Source organism: Rhinolophus sinicus, linkage group LG09 (assembly GCF_036562045.2).
Source record: "Rhinolophus sinicus isolate RSC01 linkage group LG09, ASM3656204v1, whole genome shotgun sequence".
Classification (NCBI taxonomy): Eukaryota; Metazoa; Chordata; class Mammalia; order Chiroptera; family Rhinolophidae; genus Rhinolophus; species Rhinolophus sinicus.
In genome coordinates this window covers 70438961-70459977 of record NC_133758.1, presented here as the reverse complement: position 1 = coordinate 70459977, position 21017 = coordinate 70438961, and the positions used below count along the sequence as shown (strand labels likewise).

The 21017-nt window shown below is 36.7% G+C and overlaps 1 protein-coding gene across 4 annotated transcripts in view; it reads right to left on the bottom strand.

The window, feature by feature from the left end:
• RELN (reelin) overlaps positions 1 to 21017 on the bottom strand; it is a 502053-nt gene that overhangs the window by 68079 nt on the left and 412957 nt on the right. For all 4 annotated transcript variants that reach the window (XM_074340625.1, XM_074340624.1, XM_074340623.1 and 1 more), the window contains exons 37-42: positions 20421 to 20505; positions 19423 to 19605; positions 18122 to 18293; positions 17921 to 18023; positions 15965 to 16194; positions 997 to 1217 (exon numbers count right to left, since the gene is read on the bottom strand). In XM_074340625.1, coding sequence (XP_074196726.1) covers positions 997 to 1217; positions 15965 to 16194; positions 17921 to 18023; positions 18122 to 18293; positions 19423 to 19605; positions 20421 to 20505 — 994 coding nt within the window. The remainder of the gene's footprint in view (positions 1 to 996; positions 1218 to 15964; positions 16195 to 17920; positions 18024 to 18121; positions 18294 to 19422; positions 19606 to 20420; positions 20506 to 21017) is intronic.

The window sequence follows — 21017 nt, the reverse complement described above, 5'->3', positions numbered from 1 at the left end:
CAGTGGCATTTAGCACATTCACATTGTTGTGCAACCATCATTACTACCTGGTTCCAGAACTTTATCATGACCAGGAAGTAAACCTTGTAAGTGGTCACTCTCCATTTCCCTCTGACTCACTTCACTCCCTACCAACTAATCTGCTTTCTAACTCTATGGATTTGCCTATTTTTGATGTTTCACAAAAATGTAATTATATGATATGTGGCCTTTTGTATTTGACTTCTTTCATTTGCATAATGTTTTCAAGGTTCATCCATGTTGTAGCAGGTGTCAGTATTTCATTCCTTTCTATAGCTAAACAATATTTCCTTGTATTGATATACCTATAAGTAACAACTTTATAGACAACTTAGGAAAAAGAAAAATATTTTAATTTAGGGAAAAAGAAAAAAATCTTTAATCCTAGTATCCTAACATAGATAGCTATTACATTTGTTTAAGACTTTCTCTTATGAGAATGTTTTTATATAGTTTTATCCGAGTACATATCAAAAGATATATAACTAATTGTGAATAATTGCAATTATCACATCACATACATTTTTCTATGTTGTAACATTATCTTCAAAGATTAACGATGTTAAATTCTAGGTTTAACTGAGGCACAGAAAGTGATGAAAGGTTGCTTAATGAGTTGGTGATAAAGCCAACGAAGGAATTTATTTCTCTGGAAACTTGTTCTCTCCACCCAAGAATATTAACCTTCTATAGACATTTTCCAAAATTATCATTAATGACAAATTATATGTGATAGAAAAAGTGGTGAAAATAGCCTTAGTTTTTCTTAGTTATGGTCTTGCTCATTCTACTTACCATTGTTTCAAAATGGAACCCTATAAAATTCAGAACTAAATTAAGGCTTGAGTGGTTTCACTTGTAATGATAAGTAATGAAACATTAGAGCGGAACTTAATGATTACTTCTATATTACAAATTGTGTTTAATATGTAAGTTCTTCCACAAAGCTACACAGAATTTATAAGAAAAGATTACCTTCAAAATCATCCTTGAGAAAATCAGGATTTTTGGTGCTTATTTTACAGGTTGGACCTGAATAGCCGGGATCACATATACACTTAGTTCCATTGATACAACTCCCATGTCCGTTACACATCTCTTCACATTGGAGACCAATATAGACATTATCAATGGCCCATGTCACTGGCTGAGAGCCAGCAGGGTAAAATCCTTGGTACCATCTGAAACGCACAGATCTGGAAAAGAGGTACAAGTCTTTCAAAATCTAATAAACAGAACAATATAACTTCAAAGTAAGCACATCTGATCTATGAACAGTGGGCAGTTACCACCACTGTACCACACTCAAGAAATAGAAAACATGATTCAGCATGTCAGGAACACAAACTCCATTTCTCAATCTACAGGATTTTGCCAATAAGGCTCTTGCTTCCTGTAAGCCTTCCCCAATTCTATCACTATGTCAAAATTCCATCTGAGCGCCCATCTTTTTCTTTTTTAATTCAAGTTTACTGGGGTGACAGTTGTTAGTAAAGTTACATAGATTTCAGGTGTACAATTCTGTAATACATCATCTGTACAACGCATTGTGTGTTCACCACCCAGGGTCAGTTTTCTTTCTATCACCATATATTGGATCCCCTTTACTCTCATCTACCACCCCTCTTCCCCCCTTACCCTCTGGTAACCACTAAACTATTGTCTGTATGTATCAGTTTTTGTTTCTTCATTTGTTTGACTTGTTCTTTTGTTTTCAGTTTTATATACACATACTTGTTGGTGGGAATGCAGATTAGTGATTTTTCGATATTGACTTTCTTGATGATATTTCTCCATCCCTACTATCTACATTTCACATAACTAATCTTTCTTTGTTTTTAAGAATTGAGGTAAAATTCACATAACACAAAAGTAACCATTAACCTTTAAAGTATACAGTTAGGAGGCATTTATCAGCACATTCACAGTGTTAGCCAACCATCACCTCTATCGAGTTCCAAGATATTTTTATGACCGCAAAAGGAAACTCGGTGCCCATTAAGCAGTTTCCCTATCCCCAGCCCCCGGCAACCACTAATCTGCTTTCTGTCTCTATGGATTTACCTGTTTTGGATAATTCATATATCTCATACAATATCTGACCTGTAGTATCAGGCTTTGTTCACCTAGCAAGATGTTTTCTTTCTTTTTTGTTGTTGTTTTATTTTACACTAAGTAGTATTTTTAAAATTAATTAATTTAAGATTTTATTAAAAATATAGCTAACGTACAATATTATATCAGTTTCAGGTATACACCATAGTTATTTAACATTACATACCCAAAGAAGTGATCGCCACGATAAGTCTAGCACCCATCTGACACTGTACCATGCTACCACAATATTATTGACTATATTCCCCATGCTGTACATTACATCTCCATAACTTATTTGTACTGGAAATTTGAACCTCTCAGTCCCTTTGTCCTTTCCCCCCTTTAAAAATTTTTCCATTTTACAGTTGACATTCCATACTATTTTATATTAATTTCAGGTGTATAGCATAGTGGTTAGACATTTATATAATTTAAGAAGTGAGCTCTCTGGCAAGTCTAGTACCCACTGGCACTATACATAGTTATTACCATATTATTGACTATATTCCCTGTGCTTTACTTTACATCCTCATAATTATTTTGTAACTAAAAATTTGTACTTCTTAATCCCGTCAGCTTTTTCACACTGCCCCTCAACACCCTTCCATTTATCATCCCAACAAATCTAGTACCTACCTGACATTACACAGTTATTACAATATTATTGATTATATTTCTTATGCTATACCCTGTATCCCCACAACTACTTTCTAACAACCAATTTGTATTTCTTAATCACTTCCCTTTTTTCACCCATACCCCCAACACCCCTCCCGTCTGCCAACCACCAAAATGTTCTCTGTATCTATGAGTTTGTTTCTGTTTTGTTTGTTTATTTTGTTCCTTAGATTCCAAATATAAGTGAAATCACCTTGTATCTGTCTTTGTCTGTCTTACATTCCACTCAGCACAGTACCCTCCAGGTCCATCATGCTGCCTCAGATGGCAAGATCCCATTCCCTTCTATGGCCAAGCAATAGTCCATTGTATATATGTACCACCTCCCCTTTATCCACTCATTCATAGATGGACACCCAGGCTGCCTCCACATCTTGGCCATTGTAAACAATGCTGCAGTGAACATATGGATGCATAAGTCCCCTTAAAGTAGCGTTTTGGGTTTCTTTGGATAAATACCCAGAAGTGGGATTACTGAGTCCTTCTTTGTCTTTTGTTATAGCCTTTGTTTTAAAGTCTATTTTGTCTGGTATAAGTATTGTTACTCAAGCTTTTTTTGTTTTTGTTTTTTTTTCTTTCCATTTTCATGAAATATCTTTTTTTCCCATCCTTTACTTTCTGTTCTGTGTATGGCTTTCAATCTGAAGTGAGTCTCTTGTAGAGAGCATGTATAAGGATTTTGCTTTCTTATCCATTCAACCCTCCTTGATTGGAGCATTTAATCTATTTATATTGAAAGTAATTGTTGATACATATGTAGCTATTGCCATTTTATTATTCATAACTTTGATAATTTTTTTTTTCCATCTTAAAAAAGTCCCTCTAACATTCTGTGCAATACTGGTTTGGTGGTGATGAATTCCTTTAGCTTTTTATTGTCTGGTAAGCTCTTTATCTCTTTCGATTTTAAATGATAGCCTTTCTGGGTAGAGTACCCTTGGTTGTAGGTCCTTGCTTTTCATCACTTTGAATATTTTGTGCTAATCCCTTCTGGCCTGCAGAGATTCTGTTGCAAAATCATGTGAATATCTTATGGGAGCTTCCTTATAAGTTACTAGTTGCCTTTCTTTTGCTGCTTTTAGGATTCTCTCTTTGTCTTTAACCCTTGCCATTTTAATTATAATGTGTCTTTGTGTAGGGTTCATCTTGTTTGGGCCTCACTGCACTTCCTGGGTTTGTATGTCTATTTCCTTCTTTAGCTTAGGGAAGTTTTCAGCCATTAGTTCTTCAAATAGGTTCTCAATCCCTGGCTTTCTCTCTTCTCCTTCTGGTTCACCTATGATGTGAATGTTGTTACGCTTGATGTTGTCCCAGAGATCACTTAAACTAGCCTCATTTTTTAAAATTCTTTTTTCTTTTTGTTGTTCCGATTGGGTGTTTTCTGTTACCTTGTCTTCCAAATCGCTGATTCAATCCGCTGCTTCATTTAGTCTGCTGGTGATTCCTTCTAGTATGTTCTTCATTTCAATTATTGTATTCTTCATTTCTGACTGGTTCTTTTTTATGGTTTCTATGTCCTTTTTCATGCTTGCTATCTCTTTGTTGACGTTCTCACTAAGTACCTTGAGTTTCCTTATAACCATTGTTTTGAACTTTGTATCTGGTAGGTTGCTTGCCTCTACTTCATTTAGTTCTTTTTCTGGAGTTTTCTCCTATTCTTTTACTTGGGATGTATTTCTTTGTTTCCTGTTTTGGCTGCCTCTCTGTGTTTGTTTCTATGTATCAGGTAGATCTGATACATTTCCCAGTCTTGGCCAGGTGGCCTTATGTAGTAGGTGCCCTGTAGGGCCCTGGCAGAGTCTCCCTGGTCACCTGCTCCGGGTGCTCCAAGAGTGTCTCTTGTGTGGGTTGTGAGTGCCCTCCTGTTATAGTTGATCCTTGATTGTTTTTGGCATGTCAGTGGGTGGGACTGACCGTCAGGCTGATTGGCTGTGCAGTTTGGCCACATCCACAGCTTACAGACAACTGTGCAGGGAGCTTACCACATGGAGCTGGATTCACCCCAGATGACTCTGGTACTGCCCTTTGTGTGTTCCATTTGTGGGGCTAATTGGGCAGTGCTCTGTTGTGGTCTGAAGTCAACCTCCAAGTATGTTGGTTCTGGGGCTTCTTGGAAGGAGATCTGGTGCAGACCAAGGTCACCCACTGTTTGTGACCAGCCAAGGACTATCTGGTAGGAGCTACAAAATGATCCATGGCTGTTTGCTGCTTTTGCTGGACCTAGAGGTATGTACGATAGGGCACGCTGTAAACTGAGAATGGCTACCACCTGTACTGGGCCTGGGGTAGCTCCATAAAAAGCTAGGACACCCCGAGGACTGCTGCCACCTGCTGGCTCCTTTAAGATTCAGCCACTTGATAAAGCCTTGTGCCATACACAAGTTGGGTTAGGCAGGGTCTCAGGGAGTCACTAGGGTGGGAAGAGTTGTGTTCACCAGGTTAAGGATATATTCTGGTTTGGTGCCAGTGCTGAGCCTGAAACTACTCAGTGAGTCTCAGAGCACACCGAGGCCACACCTACCTGGGGCATGCAGAGTCCAATAGTTTTCCAAGAAAGAGTGCAGTGTGGGTGGGGCTGGCTGTTCTCAGAGAAAGTGCCTCTGATGTTGGGCAAGTTGGGTGGGGCACTGTCTTGGAGTCAGCAGGGTGGACCAGTTGAGCTCACCAGGCCAATTGTCCTGTGGGAGAGGGCTCAACACAGGAAATATGGCACTTGCCTGCTGGCTACATGGGAGAATGACCGACCCCACAGAGGGAAAATGGTGACTGTCCTCCAGCCCTTGCCCTGAGGCCACACACCTTAGTCTGCCCCCTGTATGCCTGCAATTCCCTCAAGTCACCGTCCCTCCACCAGAGCCCAGAGTGAGTGCCTGTGAGTGAATCCGTGTGCTGGCCCTTTAAGAAGACATGTGGGTTTCCTGCACCCTTCTGTCCCATCTGGATGGTTGGAATCTACTGTTTTTCACAGCCAGATGTTGTGGGTGCTCCTCTTCCCAGCATCAGTACTCTGGGTTGGGGAGACCAGTGTGGAGCTGGGGTCCCTTGCTCCTTCAGGGGGAACCTCCATGGTTGAAATCTCCCTCCTTATTCTCACGGAGGTTAGGGACCAGCCTGTTTCACATCTCTCCTCTGCCTACCAGTCTTGACATGGTTTCTTTATATCCTTAGTTATAAAACTTTTGTTCAGCTAGACTTCAGATGGTTCTCCAGGTTGACTGTTCTATAATTTAGTCGTAATTTTAATGTGTTCACAGAAGGAAGCAGGCACAGTATTTATCTAATCCACCATTTTGGATTTCAGTATTGAGCAAGATGTTTTCAAGGTTCATCCACATTGTAGCCAGTATCAGAATTTCATTCCTTTATAGGACTGTATAATATTCCATTATATGGGTATACCATCTTTATTTATCCATTCACCAATTGACAGACATTTGTTTGTTCCCACCTTTTGGCTATTGTGTATAGTGTTTCTATAATATTCTTATATAAGTATTTGCTTAAATACCTGTTTTCAATTCTTTTGGGTAAAATGGAAGTGAAATTGCTGGGCTATATGGCAAAGAAATAGTCCCTTAATTTCTCTCTCTTCTATAATTTTGATGGAATTTCCATTATTATAGTTACCACTGTTGTAGATATATATATATTTTTTTAAATTTTATTTTATTAAATTTATTGGGGTGACAATTGCTAGTAAAATTACATAGATTTCAGATATTTAAAGCATACCTATTTTCTCTGTTGGCTGTGTACTCCTAGAGGCCAATCTTCATGTCTCTTTCTTCTTTGTACCCTTTTATGTGCCCAGTACAGTGTTTCATATACAGTAGATGCTCAATAAATGTTTGTTTTATGTCATTTGTTGTGAAAGCCTTAAGCACCAAACTAAAGTCCTTTGGATTTTATCCTATTGGCAACAGAGAGCTCCAAGAGGCTATTTTAATGAGAGGAGTGACAAAACCAGATTTATTTTTAGATAGTTGTCTGTTATTTCTTAATTTCTTTTTAAATCAAAGATAATTTTCCTTTTTATTTTTAAGTAAATAGTCTTATCATCTTGTTGATGATAAATTAGCCCCTTAGATAGAATCTACATATTTAGGTAATAGTCCAGAAATAGTTTAGTATATTTTATCATGTACAAAACTCAATGCAAAGGAGATAGGTTTATTTTAGAGGGTATAGATACAGAGACGGCATGTGTACTCATTTTTGTACCCTGTAAATCTGACCAATTTTCAGTTATCATAGAAACCAAATTCAGAATAATTTTTTATTCATAAAACAGAAATTAGAAGTCAATATTGGAAGCATTTATTAGGTTTTTAAAGTTTAGTAGAGAGTAAAGCAGATGGAGACAAGATCTCACATATAATTTTAACCCTAATTTCATTGTTTATATCAAGACTCCAACTATATTGAGCTGCTCCCAAAATGCCAGTTCATAATTAAATTTTATTTTCAAATACTTGTCAGAATTTAGTCTTGGCAAGAAGCACTTCCTACCTTTTGAACTTTCAGACTGCTGAGCTGAGGGATATGGCTGGAGTTTTCCTTTGAACAAGAGCCTACATGGATTTTTTTGAACTTCTTATTTATTCAAATGTTCTGAATACAAATGAACCACATTGGTTGGATATTTATTATTGTTCACCTGCTTTGACACAGAAACTGCAAGCACTATGATAAATGGGATAAAGGGTCTGGTTTCACTATGGTTCCCTTCTGCTGAAATCTTATTTAGAAAATTTCTCACTGCCACCCTCCCTGGTGAATGTCAGCATCTGTTCTCCCACACCAGTGCTATTCAAAAGGATCTGTTTTTTAAATGTAAACTTAAAATTTCAAGCACACAACAGTGCTTTCATTAAATAGGAGTTTTGGTTGACTCATTATGAAACTGAATAAAGCAAAAGTAATTAGGAATTTTAAAGACAAAAAGACTCTAGACGAAAAGGACACACAGGTGATGTGAATAAAATTTGATGGAAGCTCAATACCTATGCTTCAAATGTTTACTCACTATATGTGGAAGCAAAAATGAGCATTTATGCACCTGAAAATATTTAAGATACTTTCTTTTTTTTTGGGTATCCAGTGTCCAGTAAATGCAAAGAAAATGATAATTTCAACATAAGTTAGACTTTTTTTTTTTTTTAGCATCTAGTTCTTGAGCCATTGTTATGTACCATGCTGAATACAAACCAAGGGATAGTTCACTGAGTTGGAGAAAATTTAACTTCTGCCAGCAATTTATGCTTGTGTGGGTTTTAAGAAGAGTGTTGATTCTTTTCCTGAAACATGGACTAGACAACACTACTAAGGCATATTCTTCTCTTTGCTGAAATGGTTGAAGGCAGTCTGAAAGATAGGTTTATATCATTGTGAGAATTGGCATGCATCTGTAACGGATTTACTTTCTTTTCACAGAAATAAAAATGACATGTAGAATTAGAAGATCCAAGATGGCAGAGTAGATAAATGATGTGCTTCCCTGCATCCCAGGTCAAATTAAAATTACAATTAAATTACAGAATGATCGACATGGAGAACGATCTGAAGTCTAGCTGAACAGAAGTCTTATAACTAAGGATATAAAGAAGAAGCCACATAGACACTGGTAGGAGGGGCAGAGATGTGGAATGGGAGGCCCTACACTTGTGTGTGGCAGTTGAGAATCTGGAGAGATAGCTCAATCATAGAAGTCCCCTCCAGAGGAGAGAGGGATCCCAGCCTTACACCAGGCTACCCAGCCCCATGTACCAGTGCCAGGAAAAGGAGCCCCGACAACATCTGACCGTGAAAAACAGTGGGGATGCTAAATAGCTGTGTGAGACAGAAGGCTGTGGGAAATTCCGATGTCTTTTTAAAGGGCACATGCACAAACTCACTTGCTCGCAGGCACTTGCCCTGGGCTCTGGTGGAGGGATAGTGACTTGAGAGGCATCAGAGACATATATAGAGAGACTAAGTTGTGTAGATGCAGGGAGAGGACTTGGGGGACAGTTGCTGTTTTCCCTGTGTAGAACTCTCTTCCCAAGCACCCGAGAGGTAGGCACCATCTTTCTTGTGTTGAACAACCTCCTCCCCTTCACAGCCAAATCTGAATCTACATTGACCTAGTGAACTCTGCTCACTCTACTTGCTTGCTCCACCCTGGTAGCTCCCTGGGACCATGAACCACCCAACTTGTTCAATGCCTGAGGCACTTTCTTATCAAACAGCCAGCCCCACCCACATTGTACTCTTTTTTGGACAACTCTGGTAGGTCTGCGGGCCCTGGGTGGGCAGTGGCTGGCCTCGGTGTATTCTGGGACTTTTGCTGAGTAGCTCCAGGTTCAGAGCTGGCACCATTCCAGAATTAACGTTAACATGGTGAATACTTGTCTCACCCTGGTAACTGCCTCAAACCCCACCTCACCCAAATTGTGTACCACAAAAGGCTCTATCAGCAGCTGGCCTTATAGGAGCCAGCAGGTGGCAGAGGGCCGTGGGGTGTCCTGGGCTTTTTGTGGAGCTACCACTGGCCTGATACTGGTGGCAGCTGACCTCGGATTGCAGCGTGGCCCCTTCCATGTGCTTTCAGGTCCAGCACAGGCAGCAACCAACCACAGATCTCTTTGTAGCTCCTACCAGGTAGTCCCTGGCAGGTTTCAGGCAGTGGGTGACCTGGGCTTGTATTGGAATCATTCCCAAAAGGCCCCAGAAGCAATATACCTGGAGGTCAGCTTAAGACCACAGCAGAGCACCGCCCAATTAGCCCCACAAGTGGCACACACAAAGGGCGATCTCAGCAGGCACAAGAGCCCACTGGGGTGAATCCCACTCCGTAAGGTATGTCCCCCCATCCCCCCTCCACAGTAGCCCATAAGCTGCGGACATGGACAAACCCCACTGCCAGTCAGCTTGAGGATCACTTCCACCCATTGACATGCCAACAGCAATCATGACTCAACTATAGCAGGAGGATACACAAAACCCACACAGGGGACACTCCTGGAGCACCCGGCGAGTTGACCAGGGGGACTGTGCCAGTGGGTCCTATTACTATATAATAGTGGGTCCTATTACTCATCTGGCCAAGACTGGGAGACATAGCAGATCTACCTAATACATAAGAACAAACAGAGAGGCGGACAAAATGGGGAAACAAAGAAATATGTAACAAATAAAAGAACAGGAAAAAAGTCCAGAAAAATAACTAAATGAAATGGAGGCAAGCAACCTACTAAATACAGAGTTCAAAACAGTGGTTATAAGGATACTCAAGGAAATTAGTGAGAACTTCAAAAAGAGATAGCAAGCATAAAAAAGGCTACAAAAATCATAAAAAAGAACCAGTCAGAAGTGAAGACTACAATAACTGAAATGAAGAATACACTAGAAGGAATCACCAGCAGACTAGATGAAGCAGAGGATCGAATCAGTGACTTGGAAGATAAGGTAGCAGAAAACACCCAATTGGAACAGCAAAAAGAATAAAAAAAAAAAAAAAGAGGATAGTCAAATGATTACTACCAACAACATCAAATCAGTAATCAAAAAACTTTCAACAAATAGTAGTACAGGACTGAATGGCTTCCCAGATGCATTGTACAAAACATTCAAAGAAGAATTTACACCTATCCTTCTCAAACTATTTCAAAAAATTAATGAGCAGGGAAAGCTCCCAAGGTTATATAGATGGCTACCATCATCGATTCCAAAACCAGATCCACATTACAAAAAAGATAATTATAGACCAATATGAACACAGATGCAAATATCCTCAACAAAATATTAGCAAACTGAATACAGCAGTGCATTAAAAAGATCATATACCATGATCAAGTGGGATTTATTGCTGGGAGACAAGGTTGGTTCCATATTCCCAAATCAAGTAACATAAACAAAATGAAAAATAAAAATCACTGATCATATCAATAGAGGCAGAAAAAGTGTTTGACAAAGTCCAATCCAATATCCATTTATGATAAAAACTCTCAGCAAAGTGGAATAGAGGGAACATATGAGTACCTCAACATAATAAAGGTCACATATGACAAACCCACAGCTAACATCATCCATCTTCAACGGGGAAAAGCTAAAAGCATTCTTTGTAATATCAGGAAAAAGACAAGGATGCCCACTTTCACCAGTTTTATTCAACATATAGTATTGGAAATCCGAGCCACAGCAATCAGACAACAAAGAGAAATAAAAGGCATCCAAATTGGAAAGGAAGAAGTAAACTGTCATTATTTACAGGTGACATGACACTACACAGAGAACCCCAAAGATTCCATCAAAAAACTATTAGAACTGATAAATGAATTCAGTAAAGTAGCAGGATACAACATTAATATTCAGAAATCTGTTGCATTTTTATACATCAATAATGAACTCAGAAAGAGAAATTTAGAAAACAATCCCATTTACAATTGCATCAAAAATATACCGTATTTTGCCACGTACAGTGTGCACCTTTTTGCCCAAATTTGTGAGTGAAAAATAAGGATGCATATTACACATGGGTAGTACTCATTCCATACTTATATAAATGTTTTTATTTTTTTATTTATGCTTATGAGTTAAAAGTGTAACTGTAGAAATCAATAATAATATCCGTATGCAAAATAATCCTTGGAATATGATAATTGGTTTTGTTGAACTTACAATGAACTTGCAACAACAAAGAATTCTTGGCCTTCTATGATGAGTAAATATTGTAAATTTGTTACCAGCACATAAAATTTCTTGTACCTTGTATCTTACATAAAATTTCTTGTACCTTGTATCTGTTTTTGTGTTTTGTAATTATTTGTTACATAAAATTTCTTGTACAATAATATCTTAAAAAATGAATGTAAAACTTCCTTTATATTACAAAAACAAGTACCTAAACATAAACAAATAAAAATTTGAATTAAAAAATTAAAATGAAAGATTTTTTCCCCTGAAAGTTTGGGCCTAAAACATAGGTGTGCATTATACATGGTAAAATATGGTACCTACGAATAAATTTAACCAAGTGGTTAAAGACCTGTACTCAGAAAACTATAAGACACTGAAGAAAGAATTTGAAGAAGATAAAAATAGATGGAAGCACACTCTGTGCTCATTGATAGGAAGAATTAGTATAGTTAAAATGTCCACACTATCTATACAAAGTAATGTATAGATTCAATGCAAACCCTATCAAAATACCAATGGCATTTTTCACAGGACTAGAACAAATAATCTTAAAATTTATAGGGAAGCACAAAAACTCTGAATAGCCACAGCAATCATGAGAAAGAAGAACAAAATTGGAGGTATCATGCTGCCTAATATGAACTATACTACAAGGCTAAAGCAATCAGAACAGCATGGTATTGGCATAAAAACAGACACTAGATGCATGGAACAGACTAGAAAGCCCAGGAATAAACCTACACCTATATCATCAATTAATCTATGACAAAGGAGGCAAGAACGTATAGGGGTGGAAAGACAGTCCATTTGATAAATGGTGCTGGAAAAACTGGACAGATACACACACAAAAAATGAAACTGGACAACTTCTTTACCACATATAAGAATAAACTCAAAATGGGTTAAAGGCTTAACTAAGAGCGGGAGCCATAAAACTCCTAGAGGAAAACACAGGCAGTAAGCTCTCTGACACCGCTCTTAGTGATACTTTTTCTGATATACCAGGCAAGGGAAACAAAATAAAAAAATACACAAGTGGGACCACATCAAACTAAAAAGGTTTTACACAGCAAAGGAAACCATTAACAATACAAAAAGACATCCTAGTGAATGGGAGAAGATATTCATCAATGATACATTTAATAAGGCGTTAATATCCGAAATTTAAAAAATAAACTCATACAAGTCAACACACAAACAACAACGATGACAACGATGACGATGACGAGAACAATCCACTTAACAACTCGGCAGAGGCTCTGAATAGACATTTCTCCAAAGACGACATAAACATGGTGAAAAGATGCTCAATGTCACTAATCATCAGAGAAATGCAAATTAAAACCACAGAGAAATACTACCTCACTCCTGTCAGGATGGCCATCATCAATAAATCAGCAAATAACACCTATTGGCGAGGATGTGAAGAAAAGGAAACCCTCATGCACTCTTGGTGGGATTGCAAATTGGTGCAGCCACTATGGAAAATTTTTTGGAGGTTTCTCAAAAATTTAAAAATAGAACTACCTTATGATCCAGCAATTCCACTTCTGGGTATTTATCTGAAGAAATCTGAAACACTAATTTGAAAAGATATATGCATTTCTATGTTCACTGCAGCACTATTTACAATAGCCAAGGTATGGAAGCAACCTAAGTGCTCATTAATAGCTGATTGGGTAAATAAATTGTGGTACATATACACAATAGAATATTGTATTCTGCATGTCTCTGTCCAGTTTTCCCAATACCATTTATTGAATAAACTGTCTTTACACCACTCTATATTCTTGCCTCCTTTGTCACAGATTAATTGACCACATAGGTGTACGTTTATTGCTGGGCTCTTGGCCATAAAAAGGAATGAAACCTTACCATTTTCAACAACATGGATAGACCTTGAGGGTATTATGCTAAGTGAAATAAGTCAGAGAGAGAAAGACAAATACCATATGATCTCACTTATATGTGGAATCTAAAGAACAAAATAAATGAACAAACAAAATAGAAAAAAGACTCATAGATACAGAGAAAAAACTGACAGTTGCAGGGGGAAGGAAGTTGGAGAGCTGGGTGAAAAGGTGAAGGGATTAAGAAATATAAATTGGTGGTTACAAAACAGTCACGGGGATGTAAAGTAAAGCATGAGAATATAGTCAGTAATGTTGCAACAACTATGTATAGTGCCAGGTGGGTACTAGATTAGTCCTGGGATCACCACATAAATTATATAAATGTCTAACATTTATATAATTGTGTTGTACATCTGAAACTAATGTAAAATAATATTGAATGTCAACTGCAGCTGAAAAAAACTAATTGAAAAAAATGTCATGGAATACAAATAACATGACTGTTAAGTTCTGTGCCTTTATAATTGGAGGAGGTATATTTTAAACTGACACCTGATATCAGTAGGTGAAAATATAGACATCTGCATTTCTCTTGTTCAAAATTCCAAATTACATCTCCATGCCTTACGTGCACGCATAGTCTGGTGGACATAACCAAGTGCTGAGTGAGGCCGGCTCCATGATGCTGGAGTTGGTCATTTTACTCAGGACCTCTGATTGGCAGATCTTTGTGACCTTACTTCATACTCCTTTAAATGGTAGAATTTCCATGTTGGAAGTTGCTGAAGCAAGTCTCAGTTGTCAAGTCAATCTAAAACCATGGCATACAACCTATCTTTAGGGTTGTTTTCTATTTAATCTAATGTTTAGCTGGGCATTTGGAGGAAATCAGAGGTCGATTAAGGAAAAAACCCGGATCTTCTCAGCAATATCCCATGGTCATGGGATTGGTCATAGGTGCCTAAGTGATTCGCTACCCAGGACTTTCCCTACCTACACTGCCCATAAACATGGATTTTTGGATTTTTGGCCACTGTGCTTCTATTGCAACACTTGGATTTCTTGGCCATAGCTGACTGGCTCTTTCCAGTCAGCTTTCATAGCTGATTTTCTTTCCTAGAAATGCGGAATTATGAGCTCCAGAAAATGAGAACTGTAATTACTGAATGATATTAATATCAGCATGACAAAAATGAGGATCACAATTTTTTTTGCTAATGTCCTCACACTTCTTGAATGGAGTCCATGTTGTTCTCCAGTATGTTGCCAGTAAGTTCTTCTACTTTTTAAAAAATAAGCCTCTTTGTATTTCTTGCAACATATAATCTTAAATAATACAACTGATTTTGGATGAAAACTTTTTCATGAGCTATTTTCCCCCTGCCCAATTTATTTATGGACAAGCTCAACCCCCACCTCCTAGGTGTTTTCTGGTTGTGCTGGCTGAGTCCGCAGCTCTGTCTGTTCCCATGATCTCCAGAGACAATCCTTGCCTCCTTGGCCGTGACTTGTAAAGAAGCTTGATGACATTTTACTAAGTAATGCTTTTTTTTTTTTTTTTTTTTTTTAAATATAAACAGTTAGATTTACTATTAAAATAATGTCCTGGTGCAAATAGTAAAAATTGATAAAGTGACATATTCAACAACACAAAACATTAAAGTCCTTAAAAATTAAATTATAAAAATTATGCGGATGATATGAAGAGGAGTATATTTATGTTCAAAGAGAATGCAGACTTTTGAAAATCCACTTTCACCCCTCTGGAAAGGTATTAGTAGTTTAAGTAGTTTTGCTTGAAGACCCAAGACTTCTAATTATTCTGAGTTTCACATTGGAAATGCAAATCTATTTCCATCTTGAAAGTATGTTATTAGTACTTTCTTCTTTTTTTGACATACCGTGAAAGAATAAGTTCTTTATTCTGAGGGAAAAGACAAGTTTTGAGGCTGGCTGCTTTGTTGACTTTCTTTTTGTTGACTTGCTCTTTGTTCACTTATATCATTGCTTTTATTTTCTGAACTATACTTTTCATTTTATTTCTGTTAGAATTGAAGTCTTTCATCTCCAAATAGCTTTTTAACAAAAGAGTCAAATAAATATATGTAACAAGAATGCTGAGAAAGGTTGAAAAAGTAGAAATGCTTGGAGGAAGAGTGCTAACAATTTTTTTTTTTATGAGACACTTGGAACATTCTGTGGGATTCTATCCTCCATACGTGTCTCCTCCCAATGAGAAACATAGGTAGATGTTTGAAAGTCATAAAATTCTAACTGCATTTATATTGTGAGGTGGAGGAGAGAGTGGCGGAGGGTTACAACGTTAGGGGAAAACCGTATTTCTGTTGCTTTCTAACTGATCTAATAAAGACCCACGGGGGTGTGAACCTCCTGACAGAGTGCAGTCCACGGTGTGCTCTTTTAAATCTATCTTCAAACCTTAAGTTCGAAGTATGTCAGTTCAGTGCCCTAGGTTTTAAATACCCATCAATCTGTTTCAAGTGGGGAACTGAAGAAGAAATGTAAGGCAGACATTTCCACAATAAAGTAGTAAGTCAATGATGATGTCAGGGAGAAAAGTGTCAAATGAGAAACAAATGCAGCATAAAGCAGGGTGAGGGGTGGGGGGGTGCCCTTACCCGCAAAGGTGCAGCTTCCCGAAGTGCACGATCTCTCTCCTCCAGCCCTGGGTGGTCCCCGCATAGTAGGTGCTGCTTGGATGGTGCTCAGTGGAGCACAGGGAGCTGACATGGCTGCTGCTGTGGTAGCAGAGCGGGAGCAGGAGGTGCCAGGTTGCCCCAAAGTCCCTTGAAAATTCCAGTCTTACTGGGTCAGCAGATGAGCTATCAGTTGAGCACCCAACGTTGATCTTAGGGAAGAAAAAAAATGATACAAATTACCACAGAGCAACAAGCCTTGAAATGATTCACCACTTCATTATTTTCTTGAGAGTCCATTTTCTTGGGAACTGTCTTGCTGAAATATTTAACACTATGAAATTCTGTTTTGCCTGAGTAATATTACCTTGAAATAATACTTTTTCATAAAGAACCTCAAAGAGCCTCATGAAAAATTTATTTTCCCTCATTTTATTAGAAAAGCTAGCAAGGGGGTAAGGCAGAGGCTGGCACAGAATTCCAAGTCTTATCTTTGGCCTACTTTCGTAGCCAAGCCAAGCAAATCGTAATGAAAAGACTGTTTCCCTAATTCTACCCATTAACTTTTTTCCCCAGTCGGCTAGATAGGAAGACCTTCTGTTTTCCTTCTTGTGACACCTTCCAAACACATGTAATCCCCAAAATTTTGTATGAGGAGAATATTCCACACATATTTAATATGAAAACAAAACAAAATACAATCGTTACTATTTCCCTGGCACAGGGAGAGTATTTTCAGAATGACCTTTTTAACCATTGAGGAAATAACCACTCCATTCCTTTTTCAATGCTTTCAAGTAAATTAAACTAAAACTTAAATAAATGCATGTGATTCTGTCTGTGAAAATTTTCCCTTTTAATTCGGATTAACATTTTCTTACTGTCACAGCAACCAGATATATTTATATCTATATTTATATTTTTATAATTTATTCATAATTGTTGAACTTACTCCTCTTACCTTCTGATGAGTCAACTATTGAGATTTGACAAACTTTTTAACCATCGGCATTTGTTTCTACCTGGATTCTTTTGATAACAGAACTCTTAAAAGGGCCACAGGTGCTACTTTTTATTAATGTTTAAAGCATAAATGTTAGAAAATATAACAGAAAGTTATATAAGTAACTGAGAATAAAATTAGAAAACATAACAGAAAATTAAAAAAATAGATACAAAATAACTTGTTCACTAAGGTATCATTTGGTCCTTGACTTTTGAGATGCAAGAGACAACTCTAATTTAGACATTGCAGAGAGTTAGTCTAAAACAAATATTCAAAACTGTGTTGATGCAATTAGACACTATTTTAAGTAAGTCTGCCCAATGGTTAGTATGGATTTCAGCTTTGGAAGTTAATATTATTAAACATTGGCATAATTCATCTTTGGTTCTGCTGATTTTAGCTGAACCATTTTTTTATACATTATTAATTTGCTTTCTTGAAAAACATAAAGAGTTCATGAATACTAATGAAATACACAGATAAAATATATTTGTAATTATAAAAACAGTATAGTATTATTTTATCTGTAAAATTCATGGCACCATGGTAAATATTGTATAAATGTGCTGGCATGATAGACTATAGTTACATTGACGTGGGTCCTAAATAACACATAAAAATTGTGAAAATAGTAATACTAGAATGGTATTGTCCTATTTATATTTATAATATTTAGAATAATTTATTTCAACAACTTCCCCTTGTAGTAGCTGGGGAGATTATGTCATAAATCAAGAATGAAAATTCAGAAATAAACCTTAGTGTCACAATTGGTTCTGCTAATAAAATTGAATTATGATGTAAAACCTCTTTTGTCCTTGCACAAAAATGGAAAGTCATAATGCATGAAATTATCTGAGATGTTCCTCCTCTTTCCTAGGTTTTGTTCAGGATAAAATTTGAAGTATTTCTTATAGCACAAAGCCAAGTACCTCAAATTGTATGATGGTGTTCTCATTCACGTTGAGGTCACGAGTGGTGATGGAATGCTCACCAACTTCATTTGAAACAAACACCATAGCTGAATCTTCCTCGCTGTTATACAAGGAAACAAGGAATCTATTCAGGCAAAGGTTCATCATGATTTGTACAGAGCAGTGGTTTTGTTTCTAGCTTCTGAATTAAACACTTACGGTGCTCCCTTTGAAGAATATGGGCAATAAAGACCAATGTTACCACCAGGATAGAAAAACCAATTGTCTTCTCTGGGCCCAAAGTCAAATGTATCCAGAAGCATCACAGGGTTGTTTAAATTATTTCCATCAATAATGAAGTCATCAACAATCCAGATTTCTTCTTTCTTACCTAAGGCATTTTTGGATAAAGCAAGTTTTTCCAATGGTGAAAATCAGATGGACATATTTGTTCATTGGAAGACAGTAGAGGACAGAGGAACTCAGTAGCAACAGGTTAAACATATGTCTCTATACAAAGAAACACACACTATATAAAAGTGTATTTACAGTGATTAAAGTGTGGAAAAAATTAAGATTTCAATCATATTAAATTGACGTAGCTTTCTTCCCTTTCTTGTTTTGGAAGCAGTTAGTGAAAACAATAAAGAAAAATCAGGCAAGTATTCCAAACATAACATGAAGACAATATCCTCTGGATTATGAACTTGATTACATTTCTTTGTGGCCTTTTATCTGGTGATTATAAAAGATTATTTTTTTCTGTTCACATATGTTAAAAGAATTTAGTTTTGACTTATTAGTTATAAAGGAAATAGGTTAAATTTTAGAGATGGCAGTACATTTTTATTACTTATTTCTGTGTTACCTCTGCAAAGAATCTGCTTAATGTATCTCCATGCCTACATAGACCATTAAATGCATAATTTGGTAGGGTCTGATCTTTTATAATCAGCAGTTAATAGAAATATGGAATGCAATAAAACATCACAAATTTGTAAAGTTATCTTCTTTAACCATTTGAAAATGCTATTAAGTTATTCATTCACTTTAACTTATCAACTAAAATGAGTGTATGTGATAAGAATATTTTTATCTATCTAAGGCCCTGCCTGCTTGGTGAAAGTCCCTCCCACTTTGTCATGGCATTTTGCTATAATGTTCCATCTCATTAGCGAAATGCCACACTCAGAAGAAGTACATATTCCCAAATGAATTCAGCAAAAATGTAGTTATAATTGATGAGTACCTAGTGGTCAAGCTGGATTATTTTTTAAAAACCTTAGATCTGTGACAGGATTCAGCTATATTTACATCAAGAGAGTTTATGAGACAAGTATGAAGAGGTGATAATGATATATACAGTTAAATATTAATGGAGACCCCTCGAAAGTGGAGCATGTAAAATGTGTGTGATGAATAGCTAAGCTACTCAGTTGAGAAATACTTCCTTCACACCTTAGAAACATATTAACATGTCATAGTCAGTTTTAATCACAGGAGAACATGTGCATTTTTACCATTATTATAAGGTTGCCAGAGTCTGAATCTTGTAGCGTTGGTTTGGGCAGTGTATGGCAAAGGAACATTAATGAAAAGTATGTTGGTTGTTTGAGGGAAGTAGAATTCATCCATCAGATGCCAAATGATTCCCCCATTGATGGAGAATTGTAATAGAATCGAGTGAGATCTCTCTGGGGTACCTAGAAAGAAGATAACACAGGCATAAAATGTACTGTGATAAAAATGGGGAAAGAGTATGTTTTTAGACCATTCTTTTTGCATCAATGCACAAGCTGACTTATATTCACATAGAGGCTTTATAGTCCAAATGCTTCAGAGGCAACTTAATGTGATGACAAGTTCGATTTTTCTATACGAATATAACTCAAAACACATACCAAATATTGGATTTTCATACAATAATATCTGCCTTTCTTTCGCAGATATGAACACTTTTCTTTCTGTGTTTCATTTAGGCAATATTACATTAAAATATTTGACTCTACAGACATCATAACTTTACAAAGGGTCAAACATTTAAATTGCAGGAAACAAACAAAAATCCACTTGAAAATTTATTATATCCAAATGTGATTATTTGTCAGGAAAATTATTTAGTTAGTATGAAAAGGAAGAATGACAAAGAGTTGGCTTTTTGAATTCACATCTGCAAAAGAAAATACAAAATTTCCAGAAGTTAAAGTTTTTTAATTTTAAAATTATTACAGCTAGAAAGTAGTGGTAGGAAGACTCAGGGATATGGTGATAAACTTAACTACCACAGAACTAGTATGATTACTACAGCTATATGAAATTATTATAAAATCAGCAGTTATCTTACTCTTATATTAAGATGAATTTATATTATACATTTAGGTACTCAAATTTATGTTAGTTGTTCCACATAATAAAATTTATGGGCCTCAAATCCATTATTTCTTTGTGGAGGAGGAATTGTGCATGGGGGAATTTCTTGAAGGGAAATAATGAATTCATACCCACAGAAATGACTTACCTTTTGCTATAAATCTAAGTGAAAACTGGACATACATGGTATTGGTACAGTCTAGATCTCTTGAAATAAGCATCCGTAGTCCTTCCTGAAAACAAAAACATATGTATGTTAAGCAATTTTATTTCACTTGAAAAATTACTATCCTTTGATTTGATACACCTAACTTGCATTAGGTAAATAATACAGAGGATGCCAAAAACATGTATACATATTTTAAGAAAGGAAAACTGTGTTAAAATTGTAATATTCAATATATACCTATAACCAAAGATATATACAAGTCATGTTTGACTTCTGCGATTACAAGAGGTGCTCAAAGTGGTTACCATCAGCATCCAGACACTTCTGATTATGGTGAACAACTGCTTGGGCAATGTTGACCAAAGTGTTCACTTGTATACATTTTTTTTTGGCACTCCTGGTAGATACATACATATAATCATCAAGAAGCCATATTTGGCCCGGTTTAAAAGGAAAAATTGATAATTTTCCCTTTCTTAATGGCTTTCATTTCCTATGCCCAAATGACATAATTTCATTGTCTCAACTCGAAATCACACTTTGCCGTGTGACTTTCATAAAAAGTGGTGAAAAAAT